Here is a 20,086-nt window from a genome sequence, read left to right as displayed (position 1 = left end):
AGCAATCGCATTGTGAACGAAATGTCGCGGGATTGAATTAAATTTGCTCTAATATTGCGGCTGTAAAGTTTGACGAGCGTGGCTGACGGCTGTCATGGTGATGGTTGACGCGACGCGGAAGGTCGCCTTCGAGGCGCCTGTGTCGTCTAACTAAAATGACAGAAGAACTAAGTACACTCAAGAGCAATGAAAACGGATCCATATTAGGTATAGATTAAAAATCTGTGTACTAAAATATACTTAATACTTAATACTTATTACATTTTCTGGGCTTTTACTTCTTATACCTACCTATTCACATTGTGGTTCATGTTTGTTACTTTTAAATCTTTTAACTTGATATTGTTATTAAATAGAGATTTTCTGATTTGTAGACTAGGGAACCCACTAGGCTCTGCCGGCTTTGAATATTTCCAAAAAAATATGTACTTACAAAAAAGATATACTTAATTATCAATTACACCTAGGTAACTGTTCATAATATAATAAAATTAGTTAATGGTCGTTATAGACACGTAGAATTCATAAACTTATGATAAGGTCCTAACGGTATCCTGGATTGGATTAGGTACCTAATTCACTGACTAACAGTAGCAACACTAAAATTAAACATTACTATTTATAGTTGAATTATCGAGAAGATGGAATTGCATTTGTAGTGGTTGTATGCTGATAGTACAAGAAAATAGAAAATTCAAATATAGAATGCCTGTAAACAAACAATACTACTACATATGCAATTCCACGCTCTCGATGATTCAACTATACTGCTCAGTCAAAGTTATATTGGTATAAAATAGTACATTACTACAGAGGCCGGGACGAAAGGGGTTGCCGGCCGAAGACATATAGACGGCCGAGCGAAGCGAGGCCGGATAGGTCTGAGCGCGGGCAACCCCATTTCCCGCCGAGGTATGTATAGTGCTTTTCTCAAACATGCAATGAAATAAATAAAATAAAAAATCCACCAAACCCAAGTTTCATTTATAGAAAAAACTAAAAGTAAACTACACCCAAAATATAACCAACCCGTACCTATATCATTATCACGCGTATGTTTTACACGAGTCGTGTATTTTTACTACCCGTATATTTTCATGTATCTTTGATTTTTTCGCCTTGTATCCGTCTGACTGTCGTTTTCGTCACATAAGTTTACATAGTATTTCATGTTGATATCATGTTTCACATACATCGTTGCTTTATGCATGGTGTAAATAAGTATAATTTCCACAGTGTTGACGAATTTGTAGTTACATTCATTTAAAATATGCCACAAAACTGTTTCTAATAAACTGTAAGCCATTTTTCTTAGTTTCTCAAATAATAAAATTGCCATAAGCAACCATATACATACTTCGTCTTTGACTTGGCGGCAGAGGCAGCAAGTTATTAAAATCAATTCTGCTTACGCTGCCAATTCCAACACCTACGATTACAATTAATATTAATTTCATTATTTCGTCGGAACTCATATTAAAGTCAAAAAATCAACAACGCACCATAAATCCAATAAAACAGAATTAATATTTTTCAACTTTACCTCCATAACAATTTAAAAAATATAACTACGCGTGTTTGAGTAGACCTTTTTACCGCTAACGTTTCGATGAAATATTTTAAATGTTTTTATTTGTGTAGTTAAATTTATAATTTAAAATTATAAAATTATAGAATGTATTATTTATTAAGTTCATGTTGATTTTAAACAAATAAAACTGAAAATTATAGCAAACATTGTTTTTTGTTTTTTTTTTTTTATATGCGTAGTGGCAGAGTGTCATTACGAACCATAAAGCAAATACTGCCTCTAGTTTTTTTTAATGGATGAATGCCACGATGCTGTGTCACAAATATCTGTGAAATGAAAATTAAAAAAGAGGACTTTGCCGGCCTAGGCCTGCAAGATGTGTATGAAATTCCATTAACGACCTTTTGTCCTAGCCGCACCTGAAACGTCATACTTCGCAGCCTATTATAAGGAACATAACATCAATATTTCATTGCATGTTTGAGAAAAGTACATTATTCAAATATAAGATTAAATGAATTATTTACACCGTACGCCTATTAACAGGACAGGTTTTTCTGCATTTGTTTGTGTTTTTTTTTGAATAAAAACAATAAGGAAGACATTTTATTGTGTAAAAAACAGGTTAATAGTATGAAGGTATGTTATGTGAGTAAAAAGGTGGCTACAATAATTAATTAAATAAATTATTAAAAACAAGGTTTCATGTTTTGATGTTTGTATACATTTTAGTCCTGTCTGTACTTAGTTACGAGAAATGAATTTAAATAATGTTTCAACTTCAACATCGTTTAATTTGTAATAATAGTGGAATTAATGATTATAGTAGCTCGAATAGAAGTTAATGAAGGCGGTTAATCGGTTTTAAGACAACGTTGATTATCACAAGACATGGTAATGGTGCGTTAATATGTACTTGAATAGTAGACACAGATGAAAATGTATTTAGATAACCTACCTACTCGTATACATTTATGTATCCCGGTGTAAGGATGTTACATAATTTTAACGGTACTTCTAAGTACAAGCTTTGCTTAGTTTGGGGCTAGGTCGATCTGTGTAAGATTGTCCCCAAATATTTATTTATTTACTATTATTTTAAGTATTTAACATTAATGTGGATCTCATGGCAAAATTAAATGACTGTTATATTGAAGTCTTTTTTCTTTAGTGTAGGACATTTAGACAGTTTACCTAGGACATAAAACAACACAAAACAAAATATTTAATAAAACAAATTGATTATTCGCTAGTTGAATTCACATTATCGGGGAAACTGACTGGGAACGCGGTAAAGTTTGTTGTGTTAAGAGCGCGATGCGATGTTATCATTGCTGAGTAGGTATCTACTCATTTCATATGAAATACTTGTTCAAAACATCATTCTGTTTAGTATTACTTAAACAAACGTGACTAAAGTTTAGACCAAGATAAGTCTGCAACGATTTTGATAGCACACGCAGTGCAAGTGTTAATTATACGTCATAATTTCATAGAAGTTTGTCGTTTAAAATAACACTTGCACTGCGTGTGTTATCAAAATCGTCGCAGACTTATCTTGGTCCAATTCTATATATGTGACTGTCCCGTTAGCTAAAAGCTAGTTAGTTCCAGCATAACTTAACATTTCAACAAATCAAAAACCCACACAGCTCATCTGACAGGATAGTTCTCCGCTATGAGTAAACTGGGCGGCGAGAATACTACGATAAACAGGGCCGGAGAATTATTTAGAGAAGATTAATCACACTCAGCGAGGAGCGATCATTGCACCTAATTTTCTGTCTTTAGTCCAGCGTTTATGCCGCGGCGAACAGCTCTGGGGGACAGCGCATCATATCACGGAATAAATATCGTTAGCAGTACTTGACTTTGAACATCGAGAGCTTCAGTGTATATGTTTAAGGGCCACTTGCACCATTCACTAACCCGGGGTTAACCGGTTAAATCTGGAGTTACCATGGCTGCCAGTACAATTTGACACTGGGTTAACAGTTTAACCGGTTAACCCCGGGTTAGTGGTTTGGTGCAAGTGGCGCTAAGAGGACGAACATACAATAGTAGCGCTTGTTAGAATAAGGTATGTGGTTATTATTAGTGATATAGAAGTATAAACTATATTAAGTCGACCTTGAGAGTTAGGTCTTTAATGACTCACATAACAGACCGGCAAGGACGAATGCCGTAGGTTTTTGTAATACTCTACATTAAGTATTAATTAACTGTGCATCATTTTCAGCTCCGGAGCTATCAATACTTCAAACTGTCCATATGTAGGTAAATATGATAAGTGAGGGTAAACTAGAGATAAAATAAAACAAATATTGCTAAGTGACTTCTAAGCTAAGTATGTTTACGTTCGAATCGCCTATCAACTTTCCATAAAGTTAACGTGCTGCTAATGCTAATTCTACTGTGATCATATTCCATGCGTTATCGTCGGCGATGAAAAAACGCGAGATGCAGAGAAACGTGTGTAGTTAACGGTGAGACTTTGCCTTGTTTGTTATTAACAGCAATGAGCCGACCCTCCGTGGATGGGAGGACGAAAGTACGCAGAGTAGACGATCTTGTGTAGCTTTTGAATGGCAGCGAAAAATCTTGACGAGCTTACTAAGAACGGCTATCGACGATATTATTATATTTATTATACTCGTGCATAATACACATATTTATCGATGACCGGTCTGGCCTAGTGGGTCACTGACCCTGCCTGTGAAGCCGATGGTCCTGGGTTCGAATCCCAGTAAGGGCATTTATTTGTGTGATGACACAGATATTTGTTCCTGAGTCATGGTTGTTTTCTATGTGTTTAAGTATTTATATTATATATATATCGTTGTCTGAGTACCCTCAACACAAGCCTTCTTGAGCTTACTTGGGGGACTTGGTCAATCTGTGTAAGAATGTCCTATAATATTTATTTATTTATTAATTTTTTGTTACAAAGTTACGATAGAGCCTGAGAGTAACTTACCTACTGGTTCTGTTTTATTTTGTTTGTTTTTGTTTTGGTTCTGTTAGCGTAATCACTCTATAATTCTGTGTCTTTAGGCATTTAAATAAAAGTAAACAAACAATTTGTATATTTGTGGGTAGTTATAACATTTGTTGGTTAACCAATCAAATACAAAACCATCTGGATCAGTCACTGAACGACCTGACTTTAACCATCATTTGATCATCATGGCTTAAGGAGCTATTTAGGAGTACATTTTGTTTACTTTCATTTAAATACCTAAAGATACATAGTATAGTAAGAGGATTAGTATCACACTACCAAAACTACATAACTGTGTTAAATGACGGCAGGCCGAGTAAGTTAGTAAACAAGTTACGCTAATTTTCAACACAGTTTATCGAATATTTTACTGAGAGGAAAATTCTATTGCAATTCAATTACACTTAAATTTGGGCTCTTATGTTAATTCCTTTAGATTATTTAACCGTAACGTAACTTTGGCCAGCTGTCGTAAATACTGACCACTAACTAGTGCCGCTATAGCTTATCAATTTGCTGCCCGGATTATATAACGAGGCTGCAATTATCTCATATTGTAAGTGCAACCTATGGTTATTATGGGCAGTCTCGTTACTTTCCATGCTCCGTGCACCGACTGCCCGGCCGTGTTGCGGAGTGATTAGCCGCGCAGCCCTGTAATCACGCCTCTGTTGCCCGTGCGTCTGCGCCGGTCCCCCTTCCCCTCCCTGCCCGGGACGCACCCCCCTCGCCCCGCGCCTCCAGGCGAATACCTCCAGAGCAAACAGAAAAAAACCCAAATACAACGCGGCGTACTCTGTTAACGACCCGACCTGTTTTCGATGCCGTGTGGGAAGATTTAGCGAATTTGAATTTCGATTGCCAGCCGGGTCCAATGGTCCATCCATCACGAGAATTGATGGATTCGGGGCCAAAAAGACGCGAAAAAGTTAGCGAGATGAAAGCGAACCATTTTGCGAGCGGTATTAGTAAGCGAAGCTATTATGTGTTGCCAGCTCGACGTAATGTTCTTTTTCATAAATAACAGGCAGAAACAAAAAATACTGCCAAAGTTCTGGGTAAAGTGTGAAAATGAATCATTAAAGTATGTATTATAAAATTATGCCACTCAATTTTAAACTACTTTAATAATCATTATTACTACTCACACAAATACTCGGTTTACATTTACATGTAAAGTAAAACATTTATGCAATGAAATGATTTAAATGAATGCGACGCCGATGATGAACGAATTTAAATAGCTTAAAAGCTTGTGGCGCGGCGTAGACGCCGTAGCTAGTGCGTAGCGGCGTAGAATTTTGTAGACTGTATCCGTAGTCTATGCGAATTTAACAAGGCATTAGTTTTTGGTTTTCTACCTATGGTGATTTATATAAGCCAGATTTTCTTTTTTGTCTAAATGACCAAATATTTAAGCGCAAACATAAAGTTGTTATAAGATTTCTATTCAAAATTAAGGTCCTCCTTTTTCATAGATCTTTGGTGTATTACTGCTTGTTTACAAATAGACGTAAAAAGTACAGTACCTTATATTATTTACCTTAAAGTTATCTGTGAGGTATAAATCAGTTGGTGCCCGCGCGTCTGCCGCGCCCGCCCGGTTGTCTGCGCGTGACCCACTGTTTGTATTTCCCGGCCCCTGGAGAAACAAAAACGATTTACTAGGAGCGTTCTGGCTAGATAAGACTTTTCTTACCCAAGGGCTGATTATTTTATTGAAGATTCACCAGCAAATGAAGATTTTATCAAAGGCTTTCCTTAGTCCAACTTCAATGCTGTTTTGGAATAGAAGCTGCCGTATTCGAACTTCAAGATATTCACAAGAGACGACACGTACTAGATCCATTCTAGATACACGGAGAAAATTTTAAGTAGCCCGCATACGGAAAATACATGGAAAAATGATACAGCATGACGTTTATAGCCGGCACAATGTTGCGTACGTAGTTAAGCGTAAGTAGCCGCGCTACTGATAAAAGTAATTGGTACGGCTACGTAATTTACCACTGGCACGTTTTCCTACGTACAATAAGTAGGTAGGGTGTTTGCTACTTACAATAAGTAGCTGTCGATACGCCCAAAATTATCCATGAAAGCACGGTGTATATTACGTATGTGTAGGTTTGGTTAGGGTCAGGTCCAGTAAATAATTGTATTGCCTACGTATTTACGTATGCCGGACAGGTACTGTAGTTGCTTAGGTAAAGTATATAATGGTGCGGCCTACGTATGTACGTATGGCGACAGGTAACCTACTTAATCAGGTAAAGTTTATAATGGTGTGGTCTACGTATGTACGTATGCCGGACAGGTACTGTAGTTGCTTAGGTAAAGTATATAATGGTGCGGCCTACGTATGTACGTATGCCGGACAGGTAACGTACTTGATCAGGTAAAGTTTATAATGGTGTGGTCTACGTATGTACGTATGCCGGACAGGTACTGTAGTTGCTCAGGTAAAGTACATAATGGTGCGGCCTACGTATATACGTATGCCGGACAGGTACTGTACTTGCTCAGGTAAAGTACATAATGGTGCGGCCTACGTATGTACGTATGCCGGACAGGTAATGTACTTGCTCAGGTAAAGTATATAATGGTGCAGCCTACGTATGTACGTACGCCGGACAGGTACTGTACTTGCTTAGGTATAGTATATAACGGTGCGGCCTATGTATGTACGTATGCCGAACAGGTAACGTACTTGTTCAGGTAAAGTATATAATGGTGCAGCCTACGTATTTACGTATGCCGGACAGGTACCGTACTTGATCAGGTAAAGTATATAATGGTGCGGCCTACGTACATACGTATGCCGGACAGGTACTGTAGTTGCTCAGGTAAAGTACATAATGGTGCGGCCTACGTATGTGCGTATGCCGGACAGGTAACGTACTTGTTCAGGTAAAGTATATAATGGTGCTACCTACGTATTTACGTATGGCGGACAGGTACCGTACTTGATCAGGTAAAGTATATAATGGTGCGGCCTACGTATATACGTATGCCGGACAGGTACTGTAGTTGCTCAGGTAAAGTACATAATGGTGCGGCCTACGTATGTACGTATGCCGGACAGGTAATGTACTTGCTCAGGTGAAGTATATAATGGTGCGGCCTACGTATGTACGTATGCCGGACAGGTACTGTAATTGCTCAGGTAAAGTACAGAATGGTGCGGCCCACGTATGTACGTATGCCGGACAGGTACTATACTTGCGCAGGTAAAGTATATAACGGTGCGGCCTATGTATGTACGTATGCCGGACCGGTAACGTACTTGTTCAGGTAACGTATATAATGGTGCAGCCTACGTATTTACGTATGCCAGTCAGGTACCGTACTTGATCAGGTAAAGTATATAATGGTGCGGCCTATGTATGTACGTATGCCGGACAGGTAACGTACTTGCTCAGGTAAAGTATATAATGGTGCATCCTACGTATTTACGTATGCCGGACAGGTACCGTACTTGATCAGGTAAAGTATATAATGGTGCGGCCTACGTATGTACGTATGCCGGACAGGTACTGTACTTGCTCAGGTAAAGTATATAACGGTGCGGCCTACGTATGTACGTGTGCCGGACAGGTACCGTACTTGTTCAGGTAAAGTATATAATTGTGCGGCCTACATATGTACGTATGCCGGACAGGTATCGTACTTGATCAGGTAAAGTATATAATGGTGCGGTCTACGTATGTACGTATGCCGGACAGGTACCGTACTTGTTCAGGTAAAGTATATAATGGTGCGGCCTACATATGTACGTATGCCGGACAGGTACCGTACTTGATCAGGTAAAGTATATAATGGTGCGGCCTAAGTATGTACGTATGCCGGACAGGTAACTTACTGGCTCAGATCCAGTGTGTAATAGAATATTATATACTTTACCTGATCAAGTACGGTACCTGTCCGGCATACGTACATATGTCGGCCGCACCATTATATACTTTACCTGAACAAGTACGGTACCTGTCGATACATACATACATAGGCCGCACCGTTATATTCTTTGCCTGAGCAAGTACAGTACCTGTCACAGTGTATGTACATACGTAAAACACAATTATTAAGAGTTTGTGCGAAAAAACATGAGTCGTGGTAGGTAAAGGAACTAACTTTAAGGTTGATACTATCGTCATGTCAAAACTCATTTTTTTTCGCTCATCAGACTCTAGCCTCCTGAGTCCCTGAGGCCTTTATAAAGGCTTTAATCCAAATCGAATTTTAGATTAAAATAAAATAGGTACCTACAAGGTTCCAAATTCAAAACTGCAAAAATTACAAGCGGGACTCGGGAGGCTAGAACCCAAATCAGTACGACAACTGACCAGCATAAATATTATCTAGTGTAAGTATTAAGTATAATAGGCAATATTACGCAAAACTGCGTGGGGGGCGCCACTAGAACAAACAGTAAACAAACCTCCTCGATGCATCAATGTCATATTTGTTCGTAACAAATAATCCGTGAAAACTGGTCTAAAAACTGTTTACGGCATAGTATATTATAAGCTACTCTTATATGGTTTTCAGTTTGTGCTAGTGCTGCACTCTGGCGGCAGAACATTGCAGTAATACTCCCTATACCATTATAATTATACAAAGCTACTATGTAATAGACCTATTAGGATACACGATAATAGTACAATAAATATTATACGGTACGGTACCTGGCCGACTTATCAACATACGTAGGATGACATTTTATTTACTGATCATGAGCCATTATCGCACCTGTTCAGCCATGGCTTGGAGCTTTACAAATATTAAGTACCTATTTAAGCAAACCTATTCAAGTACGATACAATTTTTTTAGGTAAAGGACTGCTAATTGAAGTGAGCTATTAGAAAAAAATATGCATTTGAGTGTTTCCAATGTTTATGTCAATAGAAATATTACAAACAAACTAACATAAACTAATCAGTTTGAAACTGTATTATTTTACAACATTTTATGACAGATTATTGTTGACCATTATTTTAATACCTACAAACAAAAGTACTATATTAATACTATGCTTAAGATCAAGGGTTATTCCCACTAGTTACCACCACGTTGTTACCAGTGGTAACTACTGGGATTTTTTTCCCCACCTTTTACCACCAAACTAAGATAGTGGTAACTACTGGGTATTTTTTTAATCTCGAATGTAAACGCTGCATACGCTGTCGTCAACGAAACTGTTTACCGTTTCGAAAAACTTGTAACTGCCATAGACTGTGTCTTTAAAATATACCAATCAACCGGAGCTTGCTATCCCAAAGAATGTAATGATCTGTGGGTTTTTATCCAATTGGGATTCTACAACATAAGAACACCATTTGATAGACGCTCACAGGTAGTGATCACTCTGTTGACTGATCTGGGACTCTAGTGACTAAAACAATAATGACATTCACTTGTTACTTCTGTAATTGTAAATTGTGTTACTATTATTTTTGATTTAAGACATGTTTTAAGGGTGTACATATGTTCCAAAAGAATAATAGACAAATACAAAAAAATACTGAGTGTACGAATAGTAACAAAAAATAGTAAAATAACAAACGGCTGCATAGTCCACTTCTATTTCATGTATTGTTCTCTCTTCTCGATTATGTAGCTAATGACATGTGTTTCTGATGACACTTGCTTGAAAAATCCGTCGCATATTTCCGCGCGAGAAAACTTCAGAGCCCGCCTTTCCGTTTTCGAGCCGGCGATACGTTTATGACATATGCCAGAAGCATAAGACAAACGTTCCTTACAGTCTCTGTGTCGTCATCTGAAACAATTGGCAATGGTTATTTTAAAAAGTAACAAAAGATCATAAAATCGTATAAAGGCCATAGTCGGCTTTCCATAGTAAATCGGCCCTTGCGTTAAACAGACTGTTTTTTTGAAGTGAAAACTTCTGTAGCGGCGCTAGGCACTTTTTGAGGTGGGAAAAAAAAGATAAACTCAAGACAGCGTAAGGCGATCACGTGACCGTAAGGCGATCATGTGACCGAAAGGTTTAGATGGCCACTCATTTAGATGGCACTTAAATCAATAAAGAAAAACTCAATGTTAATAATTCAATAAAGCGACATCTTGATGATATCGCTAATAAAAGTGAACTCTAGTACTGGTGAATAAAACTCAAAATATCATGACCAAATATATTAAGATGCGAGGTCTGCAAGGTAACTTTACAATTGCTATTCGAATTTTAAACAATTAACGCTATAAATTTGAATTTCCAATTTTAAACAAGCTCACCAACAACCTGCGACCAGCAATTTCGTAACTAAAGTTTTTCAATAGAAAGGAGGATGGATCAATTATACATAGTGCTGCAGACATTTTGGAATAGTCATTGAGTTTTCACTTCTGTCGGCATTCCCGGAGTGCAACCTGTTGTTTTTTTTTATGGCTACCTCTTCTAGTGAAGAATATTTATGCTAAGTATCAACATCCTATTTGTGACATTGTGACAGTTTTTCACTTTAAATGTTTTTTTATTGTCATAAAAAATATAAAACTAGGACAAAATTAAAAGTTCAATATTTTTTTTGCGATTGTTAAGTAGTGACACCCCTAGATTTTTTTCGGATCGTAGGTTATGACCGACTGGTCTACTATTTGCCAGAACATCAAAATTTTCCGGGTGGTACTTCCTGTCAAAAATCAGCAATATGTGTCGTCAGCAGCAAACCGACTTACTATAATTAAACATCAAAATTCCATTTCATAACAAATAAAATGATAAAAATTCATGTCGCGGGGCGAGGTAATGAGAGTCGAGGCGGGGCGGTGCGTGGCCGTTCTGTATGATAATACTATTACTTATTCTGTGATACCGGATAGTAACTTTGCTTGATTTTGGGGTAAACAAATTGAATCTAAAAACAGTCACAGTCATAAATAATAAATGCTTAGCTCATTCTCTTTCAGTACTGCCAGGTATACATAGAAACAAGAGAAGCCACGCACAGAACAAGTTGTGTATAGGAATAAACCTGTCTCTAGTCCCCACCATTTAACTTTCTAGTATGTTTAAAATATTCATAGTACGGATTATTGTAATAAGGATAATTGTACGTTGACAGACAGACGGACGGACCGACAATATAGTTATCCTATAAGGGTTTAGTTGTTTCCTTTTGTTTTGGGGTACCCTAAAAACAAGTTGAACATAAAAAGAAATGTTATATTACACTTTTTATTTTAATAAATATAACAAATTGAACAACTTACATGGCAGATCTGGTACGGGCCTGACTTTGGGCTCGGAGATGTTGCTCAGCGGTTGGTGTTAGAGCCAGTCCTATTTGGGAACAGCTGTGCTTTGCTGACCTGTTCACAAACAGTATAAACAATATATTAGGGAATATAGTAGTAGAGTAGGGGAGGAAAAATGCATCGGCACATATAATACGAGTATAACTGTGCATTATATAAGTACCATTCATTCTAGTACATTCTTAGTTAAGTAAAGAGTAATAAAATCGAGTCATTTTATTTTATATAGTTATTTCTACATAAACACAGTAGTCCATTTAGGTAAATTCAGTGTGTTTAGCTAAGTAATTTTTTTTGTTCATAGAAATATCTAATTTAAAATTAAAGTTGTAAAGGCCAGCCACACTTACCCCACACCCACACATAAATATATCCTTATGTATAAGTAGAATATGATAGGTACCTTAGTGTCCCTAATTTCTTGCCCCATATTGAATGTCTTCTGGTAGGCGCCAAACATGTCATAAACGAGCACATCTCCGCTCTCCTGCACACACAGCAGCTGCTCCCCGTCCGACCAGCCCATGTGGACCAGGACTCCGCTGTTCCACTGCAAATATCACAGATGATGGTATGTTTCAAACTACAAAGCCTGGGTCAAATCCTGGTAAAGGCATTTTTCATTTGTGTAATATGCTAATTGATTCAGATGTTTAAGCGTGAAGACAGACAGACTGAGAGTAGGTACCTCTTTAGCATTTCTAATATTATTTAGGGATTAAGAATCAGGGATATAAGAATACAGAGGTTAACAGGACACTTGAAAATGTGTGGTTAACAACATTTTTAACTTACTGTTAACAAGATTTTTAAAAGGGAATATACTAATAAAATATATGAAAATAAAAAGAAGTTATAAAGAGAATACCCCTTCTAGAACCTCCGCCTGCGGCATTGAGCCCATAACGCTGGCTGCGTTACCTCTCTGTATTGCCAGCGATATGCGCTGGGAGAGGTAAGCGCCAGCTCTATGGTCTCCCGAAGCGTCGACCAGCCGTGTCGACAGGTCCCCCATGAAAGTTTTCATGTCCGCCGACCAAGGACCCATTGTTTCCACTGCAAGCGCCGCAAACTCATAATCTTGCAGTAAAGATGAGTATTTGCGGCGCTTGAGTAGTTGAGGGAGGGAATTAAGATATTAAAGAAATTACTTACCAAAATCTTTGATATAACATTCCCTACACAGTTGTAAATTGTTATGACAGGTTTGGCAGTGGTTGCAATCCTGCCAAACTGCTTCCGGTCCCGCACCACAGCAATAGGCACTCCGTACAGGGCTCCACTGATGATCATGTTGTCTAGGCCCTCATCCATGGACCAGTTCATGTTGTAAATTTCTAAACGCCTGTAAAATATTACTTAAAGAATTGAAATTGTAACAAAAAATAAACAAAATGGTTTCAGTCATGTCTCATGTAAAATACATTTGTAGTTATTTTTTATATGTTTCACTATTCTTCTCTTTCCGAATAGACTCTAAGCTAAATTTCATTTCTAAAATGGCACCTATGGGATGGTGCTAAGGATATGGCAGTACTCCCTTTCTAATAGTATATTCCCTTTCTAATATATACTTATAGTAAGTGTATGGTGACAAGAAAGATGCCAGCTCAGTTGAGACTTTTTACAATTTAATCATTTCTAACAATGTTTAAGCTAATTGTTAATAGCAAGGTATCAACCAAACAAGGTAGATAACCACCTGTCTGCTTATTATATTTTGGGCACCTGCTGCATTAGTATAATTTTATTAATTCAGTGTTTTTAAGTATGAAAAATTATGAAGATATAATCTAGAATGATTCCTATCCATCCGCTTTTACATATAAACGCTCACGCCCCGCCCGGAAAACGCGCCTGTGTGACGAAGCCATTAATCAGTCAGTTTTTTAGGGTTCCGTACCCAAAGGGTAAAAAACGGGATTCTGTTACTAAGACTTCGCTGTCCGTCCGTCTGTCACCAGGCTATATCTCATGAACCGCGATAGCTAGACAGTAGAAATTTTTACAAATGATGTATCTCAGTCGCCGCTATAACAACAAATACTAAAAATAAAATAAAATAAATATTTAAGGGATTTTTTTGCTCTATATTTTTTTTTGATGGTGCGGAACCCTCCGTGCGCGAGTCCGACTCGCATTTGGCCGGTTTTTAATCATTTGCAAATTTGCAAACCACATTTCACGTCAAAATGGCCGCGACACATTATTCCCCAGACAAGCCTACCATTTAAACTTTTAAATGGATAATAGATTTGACGAACATCTTTAATGAAAATGAATGATTTTAGTATAGAACAAAATTAAATAATTATTCTGCTAACAACTATTATTTTAATTTAATTACGTATCACCAACCCATACCTATCCTATATATGTTCAGGCAATTACATTACATATCATCAACTGGGATGGAAGCCGGCTCCAAAGGTGGTCAGGGGCAGAGCCCCCGCTCTTGTTGATGCTTCAATTTGATGTTCCGAGGTTCCTGGCACTTAATACACAGACACAGAACCGTCACAGATAGTCTTTTCACAATTAAACAATTTTTAATACACCGCCATAGCAAAAACGTGCCGACGCTCGTTTGTTTTCTCTCGCGACTGGTATCAGTGGTTTGACCTTTTCTTCCAGTGTTGCCAAATCGGGATTTGAAAAAATACCAGACTTATGTCTAGATTCTAGATTATGCCAGAAATATGCTAGATAATTTTGAAATGTGCTAAAAAAATGCTAAAACTTTATATAGGTAATTAAAAAATGTAGTTATCTGCCTCTTTAAGAGTGATAGAGAGGCAGACAACGAAATTTCGATTTTAGTGTTTCTCGGTAGGCCCTTTGACTCGACCTGGGGGTAAGCTACCGCGAACAATTTCTATCGTTCGATCGTCTATTTGCCTCTCTATCGCTCTTGCGTATTATTCTAGCAAAAGAAAGGCAAATACACCGGGCCTGAGCGCTTTCCAATCCCCAATCCCACGACTCATGGGTGGGATACGATTTATTCTAATCCGCTAGATTTGACGTGAAATGCGTTATGTTGGCAACACTCGCCAAGGACACGCTTTCTAATAACGCATCTTTATTTAAGTACGCCAGCTACGTAAAAATACGTACCTTGACGTACCTACCTACACCAAGACCAACCGCAAAACGCGTTCGACGTATTGCCTGTCTGTCGCACTTGTAAATTCGTACGTAAGTGTGACAGGGAGGCAACACATCGAACGTGGTTCACGGTGCGAAAATAGAAAGATATAGTTCGTAAATTTTATATTTCGCGTAACGGATTTTTAATTATCTTTAGATGGTTAAGGTTTGGACAGGACAATTTAGATTCATTGTTTAGTTATTTTAATCATAGAATGACTGAATTGTATAGTCCTGGGAGAATATTAATTTATCGATTGACGAATCCATGATTTTATCGAGAGGCCGCAGTGGGATTAGGCAATATATATAATTATATGTCACCGTAAAATTGTAAACACTCGTCAGTCGTCAGTTTATAATATCGCTAGTTAAATTATAAACGGACGGTAGGGAGATTATAATCTAACCTAACCTAACCTACGTTAGATTACAAACTAACGGGTTCACAATCCTACGGTGTCATATCCAAGAAAAACGCCACAAATGGGGTTGGCCGGTCAAAGTATTAAGCAGATGGCGCCAGCATAGCTTGCCCTGTAGGGAAAGCAATAACCGGCCGAACTTCATAACCGGTTTCGGTTACGGTTATGCCCGAAAAATAACCGAATATCGGTTAGAATCGGTTACGGTTATTTTCAACAAAAAATGATAAATTTACAATGAAGTCATTAAAAAATTACGAAAATAAAGGTACAGTATTAGGGAATGTGAGTATAAGTCTTCGTTTTTAATAAAACACACAAAATACTGTAAAAGTAAAATAATTATGACCTTGGACGTGATACAATATTCAATAAAAATATTTCATAAATAAGGTAAAGGGCCCCAAGTTCGTGTTAGTACGTTATTTCGTTAGTTTTGTTTCTGGCGCAAATAATAAGGAATTCAAATATTTTTTATTCAAATTATACATATGAAAAAAATCTGTATTATTCAATCTCTTCAATAAAATAATAACCAATATTTTAGTGATTAAACTGAGAGTAATACGACGGTCGAAACTGTCAGACGGCCGCGAACAGCTGTGTTGTATGCGTGCACTTTTTTTAGGCGTAAGGTGCGTGCTCTCACTTGTTAAGCTTATAGGAAGGAAAAGCTAAACCCATTCGAATAAAAGTTTTTGGGAGTGTTTCTGTGGGTTCCTTAGTAATTGATTTGATAAGAAAAAAGACTGAATATATGCATAGAAATACCTTAAAATTGCAATAAATCGACTCACGAAATAGCGGTCATTTTATTTTTCGTGTGTCTCCTATTTCGTGCCACTAACGAATCAAGGATTTTCTAGATACATTATGAGTGCTTGTTTTTAAATATAACATCGAAGAAAATTAAAAAAATAAATTAGAAAACAATTAATGTATTTCATCAAGTTTCGTTTGAGCGAAATTCGGTATACGTTTTTTTCACTAGAATTCTCATAAAACGAGTTTGAATGTGACCCGAGTTAAACATTTTAAGGTATATTCCACGTATATTCTCATATTAACTACTACAGTAGAGTCCGGTTAATACGACTCCGCATATAACAACCAACCGCTTATAGCGACGTAAGTATAGGCACTTGTTTGGTTTTAGTACTAGCTACTATGAAAGTACTACCGTTTATTACGACTCCGCTTATAACGACCGACCGCTTTTAACGACGGAAATTGACACAAAATCCGTCCGTCAAGTCCTGTTACAACGACGAGCGACGTAAATTGTTGGTAAGAAGCTTACTTCGTCCCGCGCACCCAGCTTCCCTCCCCCCTTTGCCTATACTCAGCAAGATGAAATAGTCATTGACGTTTCGGCTTGTAAGAATTGTCTCAATTGAGTAGGCATAATGTAAGTTGTTTGTTGAAACAAAAGTAAAAGTTGACTCAAAATTGAAATGTTTGACAAAAAACTTATTTTTTTTTTTCATTGTCGATGTATGATTGTCGTCTTCATTAGATCCCTAAAAATTACGACTTTTTATTTTACGGGGTCGAGTAATTTGCGGATGATGAGTGAGTACGCGTACCTACCTACAAAAGTGGCTTCTTCTAAACACACAAGTCTCTGCATTTAAGACAAAGTGTTGTAATACTAACGTAAATAAATATTTTAGTTGAAATGTTTTTCTTCTTTGATTGTCACTTAAAGTATTAATAAATAGAAAATGATGTAATTATTTTAATTAAAAAAATATATTAAAATTGGCAGTTCCTTTAGTGCGACATCCGGTTAGTACGACGTAATATCAGCGGTCCTTTGGGAGTCGTTATAACCGGACTGTACTGTAGTACAATTTTATTTATAATTCAATTTATTTGATTTATTTTTGTCTATGTTTATATTTAACGTATAAGATAGTAATTTTTTTTTGTAAATAATTATTATTTGTATCTCCGTTTTAAAACTCTCGGGTCTTTCGAGCCCGGTCATTTACAAAGGCGTGCGTGGGGATATGGATCCAACACGTAGAGGCCGTTTGGAGAAATTTGATGTCATGTAGAACGCCTGCTGGAACCCATTCACGGGTACATAAATAAATACCCGTGAACCGGTTTCAGTTTAATTATTATTATTATATATTTTTAATTTTTTTAATTTATATAGTTCGGCTTTTAATCAAGTATTAAAGTACCCATATGGTTTACAAAGTCTTAATTCAACCATTAAAGTCGACGAGTACAAAAAACTTTAAGCTAGCTCTCAATTTAACATTATTTTTAAATATTACTTTTAATTTGACCTTACAATTACTCGTAAGTAGGTAAGACCGTTAAATATTTAAAATGATTATCAACAAATTATCACCAATTACTCAAAGAAAACTTTATTCCGAAACAGGGGACACGAATTCACGAACTTAGGAGCTGACCTAAATTTGTATCACGAAATGGGAGCCAAATAAGAGGTTCACGAAATAATTCGAAACAAAGAACTAATAATATAACTTACTCAAAAGCTTTCAAGGTATTGATATGCTTAGTAATATTAAAAAAATATATACAAACTCTCAAGAGCCTTAACCTGCCGAAACAGGGGCCCTTTACCTTAAAGGAAGTAAATTTGGTATATTTTCATTATTAAAGTACACGAATGACAAAAAATATAGTCACAGGCGTCACAACCAAAAAAGGCAGGATTTTGTAGTCATTAGATGATAAAAACATAGAATTTAAGTCATAAATAGTCTTTCCACTTGCAAACACAAATCCCATTCTTATCGAACCGATATATGCTGCCTCCTTTGCCCAATTTTTTCATCGAGATCGCAACGTTCCGGTAACATTAGTTTTTTTTGCCATTAAAAATTTTGCGAGCCCGACACTTATAAAAATTGTCCATGAAAATATGGCGGCCCTTTTCTAAATATGGCTGGAGAAGTTTAGCCACTACCTTGTCTGTATGGCCTTGCCCTCCAATTTCAATATCATTTTTCCCTCTGTACATATGAGATTGGAGGACAAGGCCACCAGTAGTGGCTAACACATACATTTTGATGCCATATTTGTGGCGTTTACCTTTAATATATTGGCGAATGCCACTCCGGCCTCTAGACAAAATTAAAGATTCGTCTATGCAGAGATTCTCCCCTGGGGTATATATTTGGGGGTATAGCTTGCGTGCTAGCATCAGGTGACTGGGTCCTTACGTACTGGCATGGGCTACGTAACATACGTAGCTGCTACATGTATAACAGTAGACCGCACACGTATAATGAATCGGCATATTTACTCATTATGGCACTGTCTACGTATTATACGTAGCTTGCGTGTTAGCGTCAGGTGACTGGTCCTTACGTACTGGCATGGGCTACGTAAGATACGTAGCTGCTACATGTATAACAGCAGACCGCACACGTATAATGAATATGCATATTTACTCATCATGGCACTGCCTACGTATTTTACGTAGCTTGCGTGCTAGCATCAGGTGACTGGGTCCTTACGTACTGGCATGGGCTACGTAAGATACGTAGCTGCTACATGTATAACAGTAGACCGCACACGTATAATGAATCGGCATATTTACTCATCATGGCACTGTCTACGTATTATACGTAGCTTGCGTGTTAGCGTCAGGTGACTGGTCCTTACGTACTGGCATGGGCTACGTAAGATACGTAGCTGTTACATGTATAACAGTAGACCGCACACGTATAATGAATATGCATATTTACTCATCATGGCACTATCTACGTATTTTACGTAGCTTGCGTGCTAGCATCAAAAGCATGGATTAATCGGTTTTTAGAAGAGTATTCTAGACTGTGGTCTCAAAGTAACACCCGAAACGAAAAAGAGACAAAAATATGTGTAACTTTCCCCGTAATGAACTATAGCCAAACATGTTTTGCCAAAGAAAGGCTATGATGTGAATCTATTCAAATGTGTAGTAATTATTGTTTTAGTGTCTACTTTAATCGTATGTTTTAAAGTTTGAAGTTGTGTAGCACCCGAAACGTCCGCCTGTCTGTCCCCGGCTTTTCTCCGTGGTGGTTAGTGCTAGAAAGCTGAAATTGGGCATGGATACATAAATCAATCACGGCGACAAAGTAGTAACACAAAAATGACAAAAAAATTTTTTTTAGGGTAGCTCCTGTACAACATATTTTTTATTTATTTTCGCCTTTAATCCTGTGATGTGGGGTGTCGTTGGATAGATTTCTCAAAATGAATAGGTGTCACCATCAACCATTTTTTGATTAAGGGAATATTTTCGGAAATATTCGAATTGAAAGAAAAATAATTATGATATCTACGAGAAACACTTTTTATTGTTAAGACTAATGTATTTTATAATAATTCAGCATTTAATACTTATGTTTTTAATCGAATTTATTAAAAAGACAATATTTTCAATAAAATGAGCCGTGATTTCGTATAAATCTGTCTTAATTTCGTACTCGTAACACCCGAAACGAACCATGAGTAACACCCGAAACAGGTAATTTATTATATTAAAATTAAATAAAAAGTGATACTAAGTGTTACTTTAGTGTTTCAGTAGACTATAAGGACTATTATTACTTGACATAAATAAAACTGGAGGTTACTTGAGAAAATTCGCTAATTTATGCATTTTGGTACTGATGGTCAGAAGTTATAGGCCAATTCGCGTAACACCCGAAGCAGCTACTTTTTAGTGA

The 20,086-nt window shown here is 37.1% G+C and overlaps 1 protein-coding gene across 1 annotated transcript; it reads right to left on the bottom strand.

The window, feature by feature from the left end:
• Nucleotides 1-11,808: 11,808 nt before the first annotated feature.
• LOC134789681 (vacuolar protein sorting-associated protein 16 homolog) lies at nucleotides 11,809-13,165 on the bottom strand. The gene is made up of 3 exons (XM_063760278.1): nucleotides 12,964-13,165; nucleotides 12,212-12,358; nucleotides 11,809-11,862 (listed from the first exon to the last, which is right to left on the bottom strand). The coding sequence occupies exons 1-3, from the start codon at nucleotides 13,132-13,134 to the stop codon at nucleotides 11,809-11,811; spliced, it is 372 nt and encodes a 123-aa protein (XP_063616348.1). The 5' UTR covers nucleotides 13,135-13,165.
• Between the last annotated feature and the right edge of the window lie 6,921 nt (nucleotides 13,166-20,086).

This window comes from Cydia splendana, chromosome 4 (genome assembly GCF_910591565.1).
Source record: "Cydia splendana chromosome 4, ilCydSple1.2, whole genome shotgun sequence".
In the NCBI taxonomy this organism is placed as follows: Eukaryota; Metazoa; Arthropoda; class Insecta; order Lepidoptera; family Tortricidae; genus Cydia; species Cydia splendana.
The sequence above is the reverse complement of the archived record's forward strand: the minus strand, read 5'-3'. Positions and strand labels throughout refer to the sequence as shown.